Source organism: Oryctolagus cuniculus, chromosome 15, assembly GCF_964237555.1.
Source record: "Oryctolagus cuniculus chromosome 15, mOryCun1.1, whole genome shotgun sequence".
NCBI classification, from domain to species: Eukaryota; Metazoa; Chordata; class Mammalia; order Lagomorpha; family Leporidae; genus Oryctolagus; species Oryctolagus cuniculus.
The window spans coordinates 70,315,871-70,332,027 of record NC_091446.1 but is presented as its reverse complement, the minus strand read 5'-3'; the positions used below and the strand labels follow the sequence as shown (position 1 = coordinate 70,332,027).

Here is a 16,157-nt window from a genome sequence, read left to right as displayed (position 1 = left end):
AAGAACAACAGCCAACATTACTTTTTTACTCTGTGCCGCCTCTCACCTAACCATGAAGCAGTTATGAACGAATGTCCTCCATACCCAATTCCTGCAGGAAACCTACTGAGCATCATCATCATCAGTCATCACAATGATTTGAGCTTTACACCCTTGGGCAAGAAACCGCCCTGGTCCCACCCACATCTCAATACCACCTCCTGGGGCCAGCGCTGTGGCACAGTAGGCTAAGGACCTGGCCTGGAGCGCCAGTATCACATATGGGCGCCAGTTTCAGAACTGGCTACTCCACTTCCGATCCAGCTCTCTACTATGGCCTTGGAAGACAGTGGAGGATGGAGCGAGTCCTTGGGTCCCTGGACCCGATGAGACTGGGGGTGGGGTGTTGGGTGTTGGGGGAGATTCTGGCTTCTGGCTTCAGATCAGCACAGCTATGGCCATTGTGGCCAATTAAGGAGTGAAACCGGCAATGGAAGCAATCTCTCTCTCCCTCTCTCTCTCTCTCTCTCTCTCTCTCTCTCTCTGCCTCTCTTGTCTCTGTGTAACTCTGACTTTCAAATAAATAAATAAATAAAAATTGATCAGATTTGTGAGCTGGAAGATCAGACCTCCACCCCACACTGAGTGACCTCATGCCCCTACCTGACCACACCTCTGTCCAAGTACTTGGGTTCCTCTTCTCCACACGGGAAACTCAGATGGAGTATTCCTGACTTTGGCTTCAGCCTGGTGCTGGCCCCATCCCAGCTGTTGTGAGCATTTGGGGAATACACCAGAACATGGAATGGTTGTCTCTGTCTCTCTCTCTCCTGCCTCCCATCTCTGTCACTCTGCCTATGGTAACTAAGTGTACCTAAAAGGTAATCTATTTAAGTGAAATTGACACTCAGATGCAATGATGGTTTACAGCCCTTGTCTCTACAGTTTGTTGAACTCTTTACTTACTGTAGGGATAATGAGTATAAAGTAAACTGAAAATAAATCTTTGTAAAAATTAAGATTGGATGGCTGGCGCCGTGGCTCACTAGGCTAATCCTCCACCTTGTGCGCCGGCACACCGGGTTCTAGTCCCAGTCAGGGCACCGGATTCTGTCCCAGTTCCCCCTCTTCCAGGCCAGCTCTCTGCTGTGGCCAGGGAGTGCAGTGGAAGATGGCCCAAGTGCTTGGGCCCTGCACCCCATGGGAGACCAGGAGAAGTACCTGGCTCCTGCCATCGATCAGCGCGGTGCGCCAGCCGCAGCGCGCCACCTATGGCGGCCATTGGAGGGTGAACCAACGGTAAAGGAAGACCTTTCTCTCTTTCTCTCTGTCCACTCTGCCTGTCAAAAAAAAATTAAGATTGGGACTAGGAGAGGGAGGAGGAAGAAGGATGGGAGCGTGGGTGGGAAGGATCACCATGCTCCTAAATCTGTATATATGAAATACATGAAATTTGTATACCTTACATAAAATTAAACTCGTTGCTGGAGGCCAGCCTTACCCTGATACTCAAGCCAGACAAGAACACAACAACAAAAAACTACAGACAAATATCTCTGATGAACATAGAATGAAAATTTTTAACATACTGCCAAATCAAAATTGACAGCAATCAAAAACATCCGTCATGGTCAACTGGTCATAGTTCAGGGATGCCTATAATATGTGGATGCCAGGGCCACAGGTGGTGGCCTATTCCACTGCACCCAGCGCCGGCCCCTATTTATCTTTCTTTAAAAAACATGTATGTATTGGAAAGACAGCGTTACAGAGAGCGACGCTTGGAAAGGGTGTCCCCTACAGATAATGACCAGGCCAAGACAGGGCTGGTCGGGCCACCCCCTTGCTTGGCAAGCCCGGGGCCCTCCTCCCTCCTCGCGGGTTGGGCGGAGCAGCCGCCCAGGCCCGCCCCTGCTGGCCCTGCATCCACTGCACTGGGAGCAGAGCCGCCCGCGCCGCCCAGAAAGGAGGTGCAGCGATGGCGATGGCGATGGCGATGGCGGCAGGCAACGCGGCCTACTTCCAGAGGGGCAGTGTGTTCTGGTTCGCGGTCATCATGCTCTCCTTTGGCTACTACACGGTAGGGGCAACCGAGTTGGGACAACCGCCTGGAGGGAGCGCTCCTGTCACCCAGGCCTCCGCCTCCACTTGGAGGAGGGGCCGCGCAGGCGCAGTTCCCGCTCTCTCGCCTCCCAGCGGGGAGGGAAGACAGAACCCGGAAGGAGGCGCAGATGCAGTCGGCTGCCAAGGCTTTTGGCAGGTGTTCTAGGCCCTGCAAAACCGGTTGGCCTACTTTCCTCAGGTGGGGGCGGGCACGACTCCCCACCTGCGGACTGAGCGCCTGGGTCTTTCACGATGGTGCTGGCGAACTCGAAGGCCGCAAGGGATGCAACCGCCTACTTCCGGACGGCCAGCCCGTTGCCCTCGCTGGTCACGGGGCTGGGGCTGGGATACTTAGCGGTGAGGGGCGGGGCGCGGACGCGGGCGCCTGTGTTTTGGCCCTCCGGGCTGTCGTAGCGTGAGGGGCGCCGTGGGAACGGCGTCGGTGCGCATGCGCACCGTGCGGTTGCCTAGGTTACGAACGCCAGCAGATGCTAAGCCGGGTTTTAGAAGGTTTAGAGTGTTTGAAGCAGGGGGAGTTGCTTGGAAAACGGCGGATAAAGCCAAGGGATGGCTAGGATTTCACTGGTGAGCAAGAACCGGTGTGACAGCAGGAGGACAGCTCTACTGCGGGGAGGAGTGACTTTCGTCTCACTTCCAGGATAACGAACGGGAAAGACGCCCGGAAACAGGTTGGGGTAAACCGGTATCATGTAGGAGGAAGGCGAAGCTAGTTTGGATCTTTCCCGGGAGATCCTGGAACCTGGACGGGTGTCATTTCCACAGCGGCGTCGCTCTGACCACCTCCGCCCTCCTTTCGCCGTGTGCAGGATGGAGGCGTGGGGCTCTAGTTTTCCCGAGTGCCCTTTCTGTGCCAGGATCCCGCGACCCTGTTGGAACACACAAGCTGGGAAACTGAAGATTCGAGTTGGAATTTAGTGGAACTGGCAGATGCCAGCCCCTCTCCACCGCGTGGTTAGGAGGCCGCAGTGATATGTTGTACTTTATTGGAATATTGACTTTAAACAGCATCCTGGGAGAAGTAGTGTTGCCTTTGGTGCAGATCTAAGTGGAGCACTAAACTTTGGAGGGGTTGACAGTGATTCACAGAAAGGCTTGTAACAGAGCCTGAGGAGGAGTTGGTAAGGTCACCACAAAAACCTTACATGAACGAGGAGTTGCTGTTAAACCTCCGCGAGTCTGATTTTCCGAGTGTGTCTGCGTGGTGTGCAAGAGTGGAAGAGCATGATTCTAACTGCGAGACTGAGCCCAAGCCACCGTTTGCAGGACAGAAGCTGGCCAAAGCACGCAGACTCCTACAAGTCTAGGAAATAACGTTTGGGGTGGAATTCATGAAAAATCGGATCCGTTCCGCCAGTGCACGGAGCCTGATCATCACCTCGTTTCTTTGTGGCATACGTCCATTGGAGCTGCTTTTTAGAAATAGAGGATGGAGATTCAGGTGCCCTCCTTCAGACCCTGTTTCCCCAGTAGTTAGTTTGGTAGAATTGGTGTTCTTTCCTACCTGCCGGTCTTCAGGTGCCCTAATGGTTTCTTTGTGCCTCTGATTCTCTTTCAGTGGGTTGTCCTCTGGCCGCAGAGCATCCCTTATGAGAGCCTTGGGCTCCTGGGCTCTTTCACTCAGTACCTGGTGGACCGTCATCACACCCTCCTGCACAACGGGTAAGGAGAGTTGCAGAAACGACACGCTGGTCTCGCTGGAGACCTTGAAGGCCTGCAGTTGCCTTTAGGTATTGAAGAATGGCGCTAGTTCACGTTTAGGAATCTTTCCAGATTTCTGTTAGATTTTATCATCTGACAATCCCCCCCCTTAAACTAGACTGACTTGTAGAAATAGGTTTGGGGCCGGCATTAGCAGGTAAAGCCGCCACCTGCAGTGTCGGCATCCCTTATGGATGCCGGTTCGAGTCCCGGCTGCTGTACTTCCAATCCAGCACTCTTCTATGGCCTGGGAAAGCAGCAGAAGATGGCCAAGGGTTGGGCCCCTACACCCATGTGAGGGATCTGGAAGAAGCTCCTGGCTCCTGGCTTGTGATTGGCCCAGTTTCAGCTATTGTAGGTATCTGGAGAGTGAACCAGCACATGGAAGGCTTCTACCTCGCTCTTTCTCTCTCAGCCTCTGCCTCTCTGTAACCCTGCCTTTCAAATAAATAAATAAATCCTTATAAAAATTTTCTTTTTCTTTGGTACAGAGAAATTTTCCATACACTGATTTCGCTCCCCCTGATGCCCACAACAGCCAGAGTTGGACTAGGCCAAAGGCAGAGCCAGAAACTCCATTCAGGTCTCCCACGTGATGGCAAGAATCCAAGTACTTGAGCCATCACCTGCTGTCTGTCAGGGTGTGCATTGGCCAGAAGCTGAATCAGAGACAGAGTTACCGAGACTCGAATCATACACCTGAATGTAGGATGCTGGTGTGCCAAGGGCAACTTAACCTCTTTGTTGTTGTTGTTTCAGGTATTGGTTTGCCTGGATGATTCACGTGGCAGAGTCCTTGTATGCCATGGTGCTGTGCAAGTAAGTCATTATTTAGGTCCTGGTCACCTTTCTCGCGGTATCTGGTAGAAGCTGAGCCACCACATTTAAATAATTCATGCACGCCTAGGCTGAGAGCACTCTGAGGTAGTGTGGAGTACCCATGCCTGATACTGGGCCTGACGCAGGAATACTCAGTAAATGTCCGGTGAGTGAGTCCATTTAGTTTGTGTTAGTTATTATTTACTCCGTTAGTGCATTAGGCTGACTGTTATTTTGTTTTTTTTTTTTTTTTTTTTACACTTTTTTTAATTGTCTGTACAGCAGCACCTAGAACAAAAGATTAGGAGTCTGCCTCCTAGTGTGCGAAAGAGCCGAGTTACTTTCCTAGGCCAGTAATCTCCTATCTTGATGCCACAGTGAACCACCTGAGGAGCTGTTTCACTGTACATGTCTGGTTTCCACCAGAAAAATTGATCTGGCAGGTCTTGCTTCAGACCTACAAGTCTGTTCTTTCTTAAAGGTCTGCAGGTAATTCTGGAGCTAAATGCAAGTTAAAAGCCCCCAAACAGACCCTACTCAGCAGATGCTACTGTAGGTGACTACTATGTGAGAGTACTGAAAAAGATTCTTTGTACTTTTGGACAATTTGTTCTCCCCTCCGGGACCGTCTGCTAGTGGGGTCCTCTGTGAAGTCCTGTTCCTTTGCTCTCCCACTGGGCAGGCTGAACCCATCTCTACGCTTTGGAGTGACACAGTCGCCCTTTGCCAGAGTGCAAGGGGATTTCCAGGTGGCTTTGTTGAAACTGTTCTCTGGGCTTGAGACTGTGGTAGGAAAGCCCAAGTGTTCTGAGACTCCTTCCCAGTGGCCTCTTGGGCCTCCCTGAGGTGTTAGCCGAGGATGTTTGGCCCAGCCCTGCAGCTTGACAGCTCTTGTGACTGGCATTTGGAGCCTCTAATGAAAACCAAAAGACTGTGTTGTGTTGTACACTTCTTTGAAGGGAGAAGGGGAACAAGCCCAGGGAGGTTGCGTCTCTCTTACTGTGTTCCTAAAACCGGTCCTTTAAGGATCTCACGTGTTAGAATGTGCCATAGCTCACTTTAAATCAGAATTAATACTCCTTTTGATTTGTGAGATCAATGAAAGAGTAAATAAATTTGAATGCAAGAATACATGAAGACATGGTATAAATTTGGAGCTTCCCAAATCCTACTGCCCAGGAATAACTACTTGTAATATTTTGTTGAGTTCCCTTTTGTTTTAATCCATACCTGTAAACTTTTAATCCAGTCATCATCCTGTAGGAAAGAGTACTTTGCGCTGTATGTAGATACAGAAATGACCTTGGAGGTGGCAGGAAACTAACATTTACTAAGCACCCTCCATGTGCCAGTCCCTAAGCAGAAGCTCAAGGACACAATCAGGCTATAATATAGTCTCTTAAATCCCATGTTTTAAAAATACATACCTTTCTGAATTTCTTTTAACCAGAGATAAGATTGGACTATATGTTTGACTTTATATCTGCCATAATCATACACTTAAGCACTTTGCCATGTTTTTATTTTTTTTTTTGTATTTCATTTTAAAGATTTATTGTATTTATATGAAAGAGTTGCACAGAAAGAAGCAGACACACAGAGAGAGAGGGGGGTTTTCCATCCTCTGGTTCACTCCCCAGTTGGCTGCAATGGCCAGTACTGCACTGATCCAAAAAAAAAAAGGAACCAGGAGCTTCTTCCGGGTCTCCCATGCGGTGCGGGCCCAAGCACTTGGGCCATCTTCTTCTGCTTTCCCAGCCATAGCAGAGACCTGGATGGGAAGTGGAGCAGCGGGGCACAGCACCGGCCCCGCCATGTTTTTTTTTTTTTTTTTTCCCTGCCATGTTTTTAAAATAACCTTGAAGGCAGGCACTTGGCCCTGCAGTTAAGATGCTACTTGAGGGAGGACACTGTGGTGTAGCAGGTAAAGCCTCCGAGACCTGCAATGCTGGCGTCTCATATGGGTGCTGGTTGGAGTCCTGGCTCCTCCACTTCCCATCCAGCTCTCTGCTCGGGCCTGGGAAAGCAGTGGAAGATGGCCCAAGTCCTTGGGCCCCTGCAGCTGTGAGGGAGACCCGGAGGAAGTTCCTGGCTCCTGCCTTGGATCGGTGCAGCTCCGGCCGTTGCAGCCAATTGAGGAGTGATCCATCGGATGGAAGACCTCTCTGCCTCTCCTCTCTCTGTGTAACTCTGACTTTCAAATAAATACTTTTTTTTTTTTTTAATGATGCTACATGGGACAGCCCCATCCTATATCGAAGTGCCAGGAATCAGATCCTGGCTGTGGTCTTAATTCCAATTTCCTGCTGATGCACACCCTCGGAGGCCTCAGATGATGCCTCAAGCCCATGGGTCCCTACCACTCATGTGACAGACCCAGATACTGACCGAGTTCTCAGCTCCTGGCTTCAGCCTGCTCCAGTCCTGGCTGTTGGTGGCATTTGAGAGTGATCCAGCAGGTAGGAAATCAGTTTCTTTCTCTCTCTCCCTCTCAGCCTTTCTGCCTTTATTTCAAATAAAATAATTTTTTATAAAGTTTGGTGAATAGTTTTAAATTTTGCATACTATTCCTCTAGTTGTATATTCCAGAATTCATTTAGTTAAACTAGCAGTGAATATTTAACTTTAAAAAACATTTTTCTTTTGTTAATGATTGTTTAGTTTTATTTGAGAGAGAGAACTCCACTCCACTCACTCATGCTCCAGATATCTCCAGTAGCTGGAGCTGGGCCAGGGCCAAAGTTAGGCTCCAGGAAAGCAATCCAGGTCTGCCTTTGCAATCCAGGTCTCCCACAAGGCAGGGACCCTACTGCTTGAGCAATCAGCACTGTGATGTGGGAGGCAGATTCTTTTATCACTGGGCTAAATTCTACTCCCTGGGTCTTAGGTCTTTAATCTACCTGGAACTGACTTTTTGTGAGAGGCAAGTATTCAACTTTATCTTGATATTTCTATATGGATGCCCTGTTTTCCCCAAGCCACTTCTTGAGACTTTCACTCTTCATTAATGTGCTGTGGCTTATAGCCACATATATGTCTGTGTTTCTGAACTCACTGTTCTTTTCTGTTGGTTTGCTTCTTTGTCCTTGGGCCAGCATAACATTATCTTACAGTAGTAGCTTTGTAGTCACTGACACCTGATGGAGCATGCCCTCTCACCTTGTTCAGAGTTACCTGTTCCTGGGCCTTTGCACAGCCTTATGCATTGTCATGTGCTTCAAATATGAAAAATTTATCTGTTGGCATTTTTATTAGATTGACCATATGAATTAATTTGTAGCAGAATGGCATATTTCCGTTATTAAGTCTTCTAAACCAGGAAAAATGATTTGTCTCCATTTCCTTAGAGTTTTGTGATGTTTTTCCTATTCTTTATTTGGTTAATATCCAGCTTCCTGTACTTTCAGATGTTGTTATAAGTGACTTTTCCTTCATTTTATCATTGTTTGATGGTAGCATATATGCATATAGTCAGTTTTATATATTGACCTTATACGTAGCAACCTTAAAATTCATTTATTAATTCTAATAGTTCATCTATAGATTATTTTCAGTTTTCTAGTCATCATTCAAGTGTCTCTAGAAACAGTTTTATTTTTTCTTCTCAGTTCAGTCCCTTTGCTTTGTGTTTCTTCCCTGTTGTACTAACTCATACTTCCAGTGCATGTTGCCTAGAAGTGGACATGATGCCTGGTTCCTGATCGCCAAGCTGTCAGTGTCCTTGCATCATGTTTATTCTAGAGTTTTATAGATCTCCTTTGTCAAAATGAGGATGTTCAACTGTATATCTGAGTCTGCTAAGAACTTTGAAGAATGGATGTTGAAACTTATCAGATATTTTTGCATTTTTTTGGATTTATTAGTTTATTTGAAAGTCAGAGTTACACAGAAAGAGAAAGAGAGGCAGAGAGAGAGAGAGAGTCTTCCATCCGCTGATTCACTCCCCAGTTGGCCACAACAGCTGGAGCTGGGCTATCCAAAGCCAGGACAGGAACTTCTTCTGGGTCTCCCACATGGGTAAAGAGGTCCAAGGAGTTGGGCCATCTTCTACTGCTTTCCCAGGCCACAGCAGAGAGCTGGATCTGAAGTGGAGCAGTCGGGACTCAAACCTGTGCCCGTATGGGAAAGCAGCTCTGCAGGCAGCGGCTTTACCCACTATGCCACAGCACTGACCCCTATTTTTTGCATTATTAAAATGTATAATCTTTATCCTTTAATTTATTGATAGAAAAAAACATTTGTATATATGCATATAAAGTTTGCTTTAAATAAAAGGTTTATGCAAGTGAGACTTAATTACATACACATGAGCCTGCAGCAAGCCGTTCACTTAAGCTGAATCATTTTCTGTTGAGCTTTCAGACAGTTGAGTGACTGTATAGTAACACTATGTTCCAGTTTCTTTCCTAAGCACTTTGTGTATATATCTCATAAACCAAGTGGGACAGATACTACTGCTATGACTGTTTTTCACATGAGAATACTGTTTCTGAGAGCTACTAGTGATGTGCCCAGGACACAGCTGGCGGGTGGCCAAGCTGGGATTCACATCTGGTACAAATCTTCACATCTTCAGACACTTGCTCTGAAGCCATACCAGTGCCCATCTCCTTTCAGTCATCTCATGAGAAACCGTGTTATAATGCTCTACCCTGCTCTACCTGGACAGTAGCCAGACTAGTTCCAAGGAATAGTGTACCATCCTAAATACATTTATTAGGAAGCAAGGAAGAGAAAAAATAAATTGCCCCTTTAAGTTAAAAAACCAGGGTGGGGAGGTGGTAGACAGATGGAAGTATAGAAAAAGTATAAAAATTAAAAAAGAATAAGGCCAGCGCCGCAGCACACTGGGCTAATCCTCTGCCTGCGGTGCCGGCGCCCCAGATTCTGGCCCCAGTCTGAGCGCCGGTTCTGTCCTGGTTGCTCCTCTTCCAGGCCAGCTCTCTGCTGTGGCCCGGGAGTGCAGTGGAGGATGGCCCAAGTGCTTGGGCCCTGCGCCCACATGGGAGACCGGGAGAAGCACCTGTCTCCTGGCTTCGGATCAGCGCGGTGCGCCCACCGCAGCGGCCATTGGGGGGTGAACCAACAGAGGAAGGAAGACTTTTCTCTCTGTCTCTCTCTCACTGTCCACTCTGCCTGTCAAATAAATAAATAAATAAACAATGCTTCCTGTGAAACCATAAGATCAAAATTATGGTGCTTATATTTTGTACTTTTTTTTTTTTTTTTTTAGGTATAAAGGAATCACAAATGGTCGGGCTCAGCTACTCTGGTTCCTACAGACTTTCTTCTTTGGGATAGCATCTCTTTCCATCTTGATTGCTTACAGACCAAAGCGCCAAAAACAAAATTAAAAGCAAATATACAGAAGTTGCCTCTACTTAATTCAGACACCTTTCCAGGGTGACGGGGACTGCCATTTTCACTCAATGATATTTCTGTTTTGTAAAAAGTTTCCCTCAAAGCTATCTAGGACCCTGCAGTTACTCATTTTTCGTATAATATGCTGTGGTTGAGCTTGAATAGACCAGTTAGTTAACAAGGAAATAGGAAAAGTAAATACAAGTTTACAAGTAAATTAAGGAACTAGGAAAAGATTTTAGCCTTCAGCTCTGCGGACTCAGCACAGAAGAGGGCTTCCCCCCCACCTTCTTAAGGGCCTCTGGCGTTGTGGGCTCTGCTGTCATCTGGGCTGAGACACACGCTTGCTAGATTTGCTTGTTGGTTTTTCTTTGCTCCTTTCCTTCTTGTTAAAACATCTTGGCCGCACTACCACCATGTTAGCTCTCCTTCCCTTAAATTCTCTCCATCTTTCTGGACCAAGATGTAGGGACACTTCTACAATACATCAGTTCCTTATACATTTGTTAGGCACCTCTAAGGCAGAATCTTACCCTTTCAAACTTCTGTTTCTCAAATTACAGAGAAAAATAAGGAAGTTGGAACGGGCAGACTGAGTGATCACATAGAGGCACGCTGAGAATCAGGGCTGGTGGCCTTCCCTGCTGCTGACCGAAGTGTCCTTTCCCTACACTGGACCCCGGGACACGGTGCCCTGTGGCTCGCAGGGGTTGATTGCTGCTCCAGCTCAGGGTGCAGCTTAGCTCTACTTCCCCCACCTTACCTGTCCCCCTGCCGTGCACGGAGTTGTTTGACCAGTGTTGATTGCTGACTTTACTTTCTACTCGTTCATTATCATTCCAATTTTTATGTGAAAACTACAGGACTCATTGCATACACTGTCCTCTCAAAAGACAGCCGCAAGACCTTTGGCTGACTGTGTCACCTCTTGGTGAGACTCCCGGTGGGAAACCTGTCTCTTTTTCATGCTTTCATGTTCTCCATCACTGTCTCCAGACTCCAAGTGTCTTCCTCCAGCTCTGAAGAGTCTAGCTCATGGTTTATCCATCAAATTAGTGTCTTCCATTCTGGTGGATATATCTTACTACTGTTGACTGGTGGGATGACTCTGTCACCATTAGGAGCCATTAGGCCTCCTTCCCTAGAGGATGGCTTACTTGTTCTCTTTGGACTAGTCTTCATACCCCTTCCATAATATGGGGAGGGGGCAAGTTATTTGTATTAAGCAGACATTTATGAGAAACAACTACCTCCCCCAAAAGAGAGCTTCCAATTGAAACCACAATATAAAAGATTATGGACTGGGGCCACCAACCCTGTTGCATAGCACGTTAAACCTGCACATCACACATGGGCACTGGTTCCAGACCCAACTGCTCCGTTTCTGATCCAGCTCTCTGCTAATAATGTGCCTGGGAAAGCAGCAGTGGATGGCCCAAGTCCTTGGCCTGCAGCCTCGTGGGAGACCCAAAAGAAGTTCTGGGCCTGGCTTCAGCTTGGCCCCGCCCCAGCCACTGTGGTTATTTGAAGAGTGAACCAGTGGATGGAAGATTGCTGTCTTGCTTGCTCTGTCTTTTAAAGAAAAAAGAATATGGACTATGAATTGCTTCTGGTGGTATTTGTCTTAAAGTTTTTCTCTAGTTCTCTTGTGATTATGAGTTGCTTTTCACTAAGGAACCCCATTTTTGACCATGGAGTTAAGCATCATGGAAATCAAACCCAGTTTTTAAGAAGTCCTTTCCAAAGAGAAATAATAATGACTAATATTGGTGGTGCTGGGGACCGTGCTATCAGGTTACTGAAAGAAATGGATTAATTTAAATAAAATGCTGTGTGTTATCTCTTCAACCAAGTGCTTTTTTGTGTTTCTCAGTTTTGATATATTATCACATATTTGATTCTGTCTCAAATAGACTTTATGGGGCTGTTTGTACGGTTCAAATATCAGTTTTTCACTGACAGAGAAATGCAGAATGCTGTGGTTTCGGGGTATATCCCTCTTAGGTTTATAGAGGCCCACTTTTTTTTTTTTTTGACAGGCAGAGTGGACAGTGACAGAGAGAGAAACAGAGAGAGGTCTTCCTTTGCCGTTGGTTCACCCTCCAATGGCCGCCGCGGCCGGTGTGCTGTGGCCGGCGCATCGCGCTGATCTGATGGCAGGAGCCAGGTACTTATCCTGGTCTCCCATGGGGTGCAGGGCCCAAGCACTTGGGTCATCCTCCACTGCACTCCTGGGCCACAGTAGAGACCTGGCCTGGAAGAGGGGCAACCAGGACAGAATCCGGCGCCCCAACCGGGACTAGAACCTAGTGTGCTGGTGCCGCAAGGCAGAGGATTAGCCTAGTGAGCCATGGCGCCGGCCAGAGGCCCACTTAACTCTTGCACACACACTGAGGCACTGGGGTGGACACCAGTGTATTTGAATTATAGGACTTCCTCTTGTTTTCATTTCATTCAGCATTTGATAGAAACTCTGCAGCAAGTGAAGAATGTTCTGGCATTTTCTTTCAGTGCCAGAAGTATAAAATCATGCCATCTTATGTGGGATTTTACTATGGTGGGGTCTTAGCAGATGGTGCTGGCTGTTCAGGTCATAGACCCATCCACAGCCTCACAGTGAGGGGAGGTCACTTACACAGCATCACACAGGAAGAGGCCGATTCTGGGCCTTGGGACGCTCCCTCCCTTGCAGCCCAGGAGCTTTGATGTCTGTGAAGGAAAAAATAAAAATGGAGGCATCTTTATGTTGTAGTCTTAGCAATGATATGAGAAAAATAAAAAAAAAAAAAACAGCTTTGAGTCTGAGAAAAAAATCAGAGGCATCTTACTGGAATCGACTTGGAAGGCAAATGGACTAAATTGTTTTCTTCCCCACCCTAAAGATTTTCAGAGCGTGCATACTTTGGAAAAATAGAAAAAAGGACCAAAACAAAACAAATTGCTTCACAATTTACTAACAGGCCCGATTTATAAACTAACAGTATTTCCTACATTCAATATGCTATGACTCAATAGAGCTCAAGTCTAAACATGTTTGATCAGCCACAGTGTTAACAGCCTTGAGTTTAAGAGGTCGTGTTCCAGATAGGTGAAGTTTTTGTTTTAGCAAACAGCTTGCTTTTCAGAGGCCCTTTATGTCTTTACACTGAGAGTCCGAAAACTGCAGAGAAGTTAGGGAGCCTGCAGTTGAGGTATAAAACAGTGGAACAGAAGAAAACAGCCCAGAAATAAACCTGGACATTTAGCAGTCAATGGATCATCGACAGAGAGGCCAGGAACACACAGGAAAGGACAGTCTCTTCACTCAATGCTGCTGAGAAGAAATGGATGTCCACATGCTGAAGGATGAAATTGGTCCCTTGCCACATGCCATTTGCAAAAATAGAAATGCATTGAAGACTTAAATCTAAGATCTCAATTACTAGAGGAAAATAGAGGGGGCAAGTTCCATAACGTTAATCTCGGTGATGGTTTTATGGCTCTAATCCCAAAAGTCCAGGCAACAAAAGATAAAATAGACAAACTGAAAAGCTTCAGCACAGCCAAGAAAATGATTAACAGAGCAAAGAGAAAAACCTACAGAGTGGAAGAAAATTTTTGCAAAGCATACATCTGATAATATCCAAAATATGCGGGAACTATACAACTCAATAGCAACAAAGCATGCGCCAATTACTAACGGTCAAAGGACCTGGATAGACATTTCTGAAAAGAAGACATAGAAATGGCTCAGCATCATTGTTCTAAACACTGATAATAAAATATCCAAAGCCCACAGCTTTTTAAGGCAACCATTGTCCCCATTTTACAGCTAGAGAGTTAGAGACATGAAGGGAGTTCCTGCCAAAGATGACTGACTAGCTCAGGTGGAGGACTCCCCCGCTCCTGCGATGGACCTGAAGAAATAGAAGCTTCGAGTTGCAACCTGATCCTTGCACCACGTTAGTGACAGCACAGGCCATGTGCGTGAGTGTTAGCAACATAAAACCCCACTAGGGATGGGATGTAGTTTATAGAAACAAATAGGCAGCCCTCAGGCATTTGCTGCACCAGGCTCCCAGCCCAAATGTGGATTGTATTATTATTTTTCCTTCAGGGTTTAGAGGTGAAAATCTCTGGACTAGTGGATGGGCCTCAAACAGGGACACACTAGTGGGGTTCACAGGAGCCTGGAACTCCATCCAGTCTCCCACATGGGTAGCAAGAGCCCAGGCACTTGGGTCATCTTAGTCTGTTTTACCAGGTGCATTAGCAGGGAGCTGGACTGGGAGTAGAGCAGTGAGGACTGGAACTAGCACTCTCATGGAATGCCAGATCACAGGTGGTGGCTTAGCCCACAGCGCAATGGTGCTAGCCCCTAATTCCACTTTTCTATAAGCTTTTTGAAGTATCCTGGTAGACAAGGGCCTGGCCTTGGCCCTGTCCCAGTGCCGAACATCAGATATCGTGGTTGATTCCCCAAGGGCAGTAGGTGGATTGGCCTCACGAGAGGAGCTCTGAGGACATCAAGTCGGCTCAGTGACTTAAGCCAATTTTCACTTAATTCTTGACAATTTGCCAACAAGCATTGGGTTGCCTACATTCCATGTTGCTCTTTTAGGAGGAAAAAATCTGAATCCAAAACAGTGTGGAGAGCCAACTGAAATCTACACGGGTTTGTAAACATGACAAGTCATTACCAGGGGAGAGAAAGGCCCAGTCTGGCCAACTGCGGAGCTCAACTTGGATGCCTTAAAAAGCTTGCTTTATTTCACTCAACGTAACTAGAAATGCATTAGACTCCACAGGATTTGAGATGATATCATGTTTGCTGTTCACTTTAGAATACTGAGAGAGACTGCAGAAACACACACACACACCGCCTCGTTTTACTCTGGGAGATGATCGGAGGACGTTGAGGATAGCAGTCACCAGTGTAGTGGTGGCAGACCTAGGTCCCAGACCCCTTGCTGTTTCACCAAGCTGCAGTGTTGCATGAGACATCCAAAGTAATACTCTCAGCTCCCAAATATTCTACAGATGCTGTCCAACAATGATGCATTCAGAATGAGAATAGTTTCTGTCATCGTTAGCTGCCTCAGACCCCCACATCCTGTTCATGTTATTGACATCTGCCTTTCCTATGCAGTATCCATAGCAATGCACAAATATTGGAAACCCTCCTCAGACCCTGGGGTTTTCTTGCCGTTGGATAACGATGCAACATGTACACAGAATGGGGGGTATTTATAGCATTTATGGAGCTTTACCATCTGCACAGCCAGGGAGTTTGAAAGCTGGGTTCTGGGTGTTACAGAGTATTTCCTAGGAAACTGAAAAATAAATACATTATGAAATTTTGGTTTTCAATGTGTTACTGATGGTGTCTTGGCATCCCGTCAAGCCTGCTGCAAAATACACTTTGCACCAGAAGGGGCATTTCTTGTGTAATCCATTGTGTCCTTGGAATCCGCAAGAACCCCACCAAATGACTTCTGTGTTAGTAAGAGCATATAATAATTGAACACTCACTGTGAGCGAGGCATTATGCTAAGAGTCTTGGCATAATTTAATCTTCACTGTAACCTCTAGGAGGTAGGTGATGCTGTCCCTTTTTTCCTAGTTAGAAAACAGGCCTGGGCTGGTGCCACAGCTCACTAGGCTAATCCTCCGCCGGCGGCGCTGGTACCCTGGGTTCTAGTCCCGGATGGGGCGCCGGGTTCTGTCCCGGTTGCTCCTCTTCCAGGCCAGCTCTCTGCTGTGGCCCAGGAAGGCAGTGGAGGATGGCCCAAGTCCTTGGGCCCTGCACCCCATGGGAGACCAGGAGGAAGCACCTGGCTCCTGGCTTCAGATTGGCGCAGTGCGCCGGCCGGCTATAGCAGCCATTTAGGGGGTGAACCAACGGAAGGAAGACCTTTCTCTCTGTCTCTCTCTCTCTAACTCTGCCTGTCAAAAAAAAAAAAAAAAAAAAAAAAAAGGAAAAGAGAAAACGGGCCTGATGAATGAAGTAGCTTGTTTATTTCAGAGCTAGTGAATGGTAGCACCAGGGTTCAAACCTACATCCCTGTGACTCCTGAGGGCCTGTTTGTAACATGTGTCCAGAGGCTACATAAATAACAGAGGCAACCACAGCATCAAATCACTCTGCAATATCAATAGAGTCACAGTGAAGTATGTTTTCCTGGGAAATACACTTT

General features: G+C 47.0%; 1 protein-coding gene across 8 annotated transcripts; it reads left to right on the top strand.

The window, feature by feature from the left end:
* Positions 1-1,858: 1,858 nt before the first annotated feature.
* LOC127485798 (transmembrane protein 254) lies at positions 1,859-11,829 on the top strand. 8 transcript variants are annotated; one of them, XR_011382458.1, is made up of 5 exons: positions 1,865-2,059; positions 3,659-3,762; positions 4,561-4,620; positions 6,864-7,079; positions 9,854-11,829. XR_011382458.1 is itself a non-coding variant. In XM_051829207.2 (4 exons), exons 1-4 carry the CDS (start codon positions 1,958-1,960, stop codon positions 9,972-9,974), a joined length of 387 nt encoding a protein of 128 aa, XP_051685167.1. In that variant the 5' UTR covers positions 1,859-1,957; the 3' UTR covers positions 9,975-11,829. The 8 variants fall into 8 exon arrangements, 7 of the variants coding, with proteins under 7 accessions (XP_051685167.1, XP_069914019.1, XP_051685164.2 ...); XM_051829207.2 differs by lacking the exon at positions 6,864-7,079 and having other exon boundaries at positions 1,859-2,059; XM_070057918.1 differs by lacking the exon at positions 6,864-7,079 and having other exon boundaries at positions 1,868-2,059; positions 10,545-10,684.
* Positions 11,830-16,157: the final 4,328 nt, after the last annotated feature.